The 4322-nt window shown below is 43.5% G+C and overlaps 1 protein-coding gene across 1 annotated transcript; it reads right to left on the bottom strand.

Annotated features, from left to right (window-relative positions):
• Positions 1–6: 6 nt before the first annotated feature.
• On the bottom strand, positions 7–1386 carry LOC102729635 (coiled-coil domain-containing protein 174; the record flags this gene model as incomplete). Its single annotated transcript, XM_006733631.2, has 1 exon — positions 7–1386. A coding segment is annotated over exon 1 (1290 nt), but the record flags the coding sequence as incomplete, so codon positions are not given.
• Between the last annotated feature and the right edge of the window lie 2936 nt (positions 1387–4322).

Below are 4322 nucleotides of genomic sequence, written 5' to 3'. Positions count from 1 at the left end.
TGAAGAGCTGGGGTCATGGCTCTGGCCAGAGCGCTGTCCTGAGTCACTCTGTGCAGGTGCAGGTCTGTTCCATGTCTGGCTACCAAAGGTACCAGTTCTCTTTTGACCCACAAAGTAATCTGATGGTGGAGCAAACTCAGGATCTCTCTCGGCCCGGAGATCTGACTGCCTCTTCGACCAGTACCCAAAGGAAAATTCTTTTCCTCTGTCCCAATCTCGGACATGGGGCACTCCGGGCCTGGTATCCTTCCTCTCCTGAACAATGACTTCCACTTTGTTGCTCTGGGCAGCAGTATGTGGAGTTGGCACAGCCTCTGGTTCTGGTGGCAAAGGTCCAATAACATCTCTGTTTTCTTCCTCTGCTCCATCTTCTTTTGACTTTTTCATCTTTTTTTGTCGGAGTTTAGCAAGTCTTGCTTCTAACATAGCCTTTCGCTTTTCCTTTATGTTCTCTCGTTTTGTTCTCTGATCTGTTGTCTGTTCACGCAGCATCTCTAATGTTTTCATCTGCTTATTTCTCAACTCTTTATCTCGAGCAAAAGCAAAATATCCAACACCAAGTTGCCGGGCCTCATTTTCATGAATGTCTTCATAATGGATGGGCCCCATTGGCCTTTTCAAGGCCTCTCTTTCTTCTTCCTCCCATTGCTGGCGCTGAAGTTCTTTTCTCATATCTTCGGATAATAAGGTTTTCTCATTAGCAGGACTAATGAAAAGCCTCCCTTGAAGATTTTTATCCATCTCCAGCAAATCTGGCAAATCCTTTTTCATACAGCGCCGAGATTGCCCTAAAGAATCCACATAATCCACCCATTCTTCACTGGGGTCCTGCGGAGGAGGTATATCTTTTTCAGAAAGATTTTCTTCATCATCATCTCTTTCTGCTGCCTTTCTAGAATCTCTATTGGCACCAAACACCTCCATTTCTTTGTGTTTGTCTATGATCTTCTGCGTGAAATCCACAAGGTACATATCCTCCACTTCTTCATCTATAAAGTCTCCTTTAGTCATTTTCTCATATAATTTGGCTTTTTCTTCCAATTTCTCCCTTGCTTTGTCTAAAGTCTTCTGTTCCTCGATCTTCTGTTCTGCATCCTTCTCAGCTCGATTTGAAACTCCTGCATTCTGTTTGCTCCAGATACTTGGTTTCTTATTAGTTGTTTTTGGTTTTCCCAAAACGCCAGAATCTTTTAGAAGTTTTTCTTGTTTGAATTCTTCTTGTTTTCGGAAGAGTTCAGCCTTAAGGTCTACCAACGAGGAGGCCGTAACATCCAAAGGCTTTTTCCTCCGGTCCATTCTGGCGCCAGAGCGTCTCAGCGCAAAGCTGGACCCCGCACAGTCTCCCGCAGGCCTCAAATGTCTGTGTTCGGCCCAAATCTTCTTGATTAATCTTTATGCCTCCGGTTCTTATCCTAGATCTTATATAGGAAATGTTCTTTAAAAAAAAAAAAAACAAAACTGGGGAGAACACTTATTTTGAGATCTATCTTAACAAAATTTTAAAAATGTCTAATACAGTATTGTTAACTGTAGGCATGAGACATTCTTATAAAGAACTTTATATGAGAAGAAACTTTTTTAAAGATTTATTTGAGAGAGAGAGAGAGAGCGCACATTCAGGCACAACAGGGGCAGGGAGAGGGAGGGAGAGAATCTCAAGCAGACTCCCCACTTAGCGTGGAGCCCTAAACAGGGCTCGATCTCATGACCTGAGCTGAAACCAAGAGTCAGATGCTTAGCCAGCTGCGCCACCCAAGTGCCCTGTGAAGAAACTTTTTATAAAATGTCTAGGCTTCCTGAATCTGAACAGACTTAGTCACAGAGCATTTAAGCAAAATCTAGAGTAGGTTAGATGTAGACAAGGTCAAAGTGGCTGGAGTCCTTTTCCTTGGAGCAGAAAAGGTGCAGAGATGAAGTCAGGCCATGGATGGAAGCGAGAGCCCAGCATATAGGCTGGAGGTGGGAGAGTGTAGTAGTGAGTCAGGGCACACAAGCTGGTGGGGACAGACAGCATGCTTTTTGAAACAGAGTGAAGCTGGTGTCAGTGTCTTATACTGACTATGAGAATCTTGAGGGCAGGGCTCAACTGTCTGAAGATGGTAGCTCTGAGCTGGCCAGTAGAGTCAAGGGGCCTCTTTCCCCTCTGTGGCAAACTCTCCCCAAGCCTTGGCAAACTCTGGCATAAGACACAGCTTGAACCATTCTAGGTTCATGAAGACTTTTCATTAGGTGGATGCTAAGTTCTTCATGTCTAGTGGATCTAACAACTTAAGAGGATTTAATATAATTCAGACCCTCATGTTTACCCCTGGGAAGAACTTCCCACCATTAGCAACATTCACTGGGCAAGCTGTTCTTTATTGAGCACCTGCCATTGAAAGTCCTGATGTTCAACCATGTGGGCATGGGCTTTGAGCATCCTGTAATCTGGTAGAAAATATCCGCAAGTACCAAAACACCTCTAAGGTAATGTGTAATAGAGGTGTTAATGCTACTTCCTCATGCATAATCTAGATGGTAGGATACTAGAATTGAAATTATAAAATATTTAAATGAAATAGATCATTTAAAAAATCTTACAGATTTTAATTTATATACCTCATATGTGATAACTGTACAAAAATAGTGTCACTTAAAAGCAGTATTTGAGAAGGAAGCAGCTCTTTCTCCCTCATCTTGGATCTTTTTAACAGAGAAAAGAAATCTCTGATGCTTCATATGTAAAAGAGCTCCAGGTGGCCTTAATCTTGGACAGTCTCCCCTGGGTCCTCTGATGCCTTCACTTCTTCAGGCTGTTCAGTTTTAGCTCTGGAAGCTTTGTGCCCTTTACATAGGCATCCTTACTTCTGTCCTGCTTCTTCTAGCTCTGGGATTTTTCTGATTAAAGTCTGGTGGTTCATTTTGTAGTATTTTAGAGTCCTACCCCCTCCCCCAAATTGCCCTCTTGGCCAGTGGAATGGGTTTCTTCACCATTCAGTGTGGTTTTATGCCCCCTAAGTACTTTTTAGATGGTATTGCTAGCACATACACCCCACTTCTTGATGGATGTGTATATATACACTTATATACATATATATTTTCTTCTATATTCATGTATATATATTTTTGTACACACACACATCAGCTTTTTTTCTTGACTGCTCTCAGACACATCTAAGAATGCTACAGTTTTACACACAGCCGTTTCAGTACATGTGATTGTAGTCTAGTTTCCACAAGTCTGAAGAATCTGACCACTCCTGATTGGGAATGAGACACAGTGATTCCTGGGTTTTTTCCTTGTAGGACATGTGGCTTTTGAATTTGAACCACCATTTGCCTTCACCCAAACTATATATTCGGAACATGGCTCTGTATTTCTCCTGGCACAGAGTTACCAGTTACAGCCACACTCTGCATTGTAGTGATGTCCTTTCCAAGATCCCTGTGTAACATGGCGAGCGCCAGACAGAAATATTTTCTGCTAGTACTTCTTTAATGCTTAGTTATTTCCTTCTCAGTATCACATAGATGCCCTGTTCAGCTGCGCGGGGAAGGCTCTGGAGGTTGGACAGTACGTGGCTACTAGTCATCTTCTCAGGACTTGCGCACACACTTTGCCCTCGGCCTTCTCCTTGTGAGCACTGCTGGGGCAAACCTGCCACACCTCACCTGTCTGCTGAGGCAAGTGTGAATGGGGCCAACATCTGGCCCGGGGCTATGGCGCCCCGTTGGGCACAGGGCACAGAGGTCAAAGTGGCCAGGAAGCCCGAGGAGAGAAGGTAGTTGGTAGAGTTCCCTGAGCCCTCGCTGCAGAAGTGGGTCATTCTCAGTGGGGACAGGCAGAGGCTTGTGTGGGCCATAGCCTGCATCTCCGACCTTGCATCTTGCCTAGTGTCCACATCCTGTGTTCTTCTCATCCTGGAAAGGCACAGTTCGGGACAAGAGGCCACTGTAACCTGGGGCCCTGATGGGGTTTTTTTTGTTTTGTTTTTTTATTAACAGCTTTGTTGTGATATAGTTCACATACCATACAATTTACCCACTTGAAGGTAAAATTCACTGGCTTTTAGTATATTCACAGATATGTGCAACTATCACCACTGCCAATTTTATAATATTTTCATCACCTCAAAAAGAAACTCTACCCTTTAGCCACCACCTCCACCATTATCCCACCCCCTACCTCTCCAGTGCTAGGGACCAACTAATTACCTTTTTAAAAAAATTTTATTTTATTATGTTATGTTAATCACCATACATTACATCATTAGTTCTAGATGAAGTGTTCCATGATTCATTGTTTGTGCATAATACCCAGGGCTCCATGCAGAACGTGCCCT

Source organism: Leptonychotes weddellii, unplaced genomic scaffold, assembly GCF_054177405.1.
Source record: "Leptonychotes weddellii isolate Sample4059 unplaced genomic scaffold, ASM5417740v2 HiC_scaffold_16977, whole genome shotgun sequence".
Lineage (NCBI taxonomy): Eukaryota > Metazoa > Chordata > Mammalia > Carnivora > Phocidae > Leptonychotes > Leptonychotes weddellii.
Note: the sequence above shows the minus strand (reverse complement) of the source record. Positions and strands in the feature narration are given on the sequence as shown.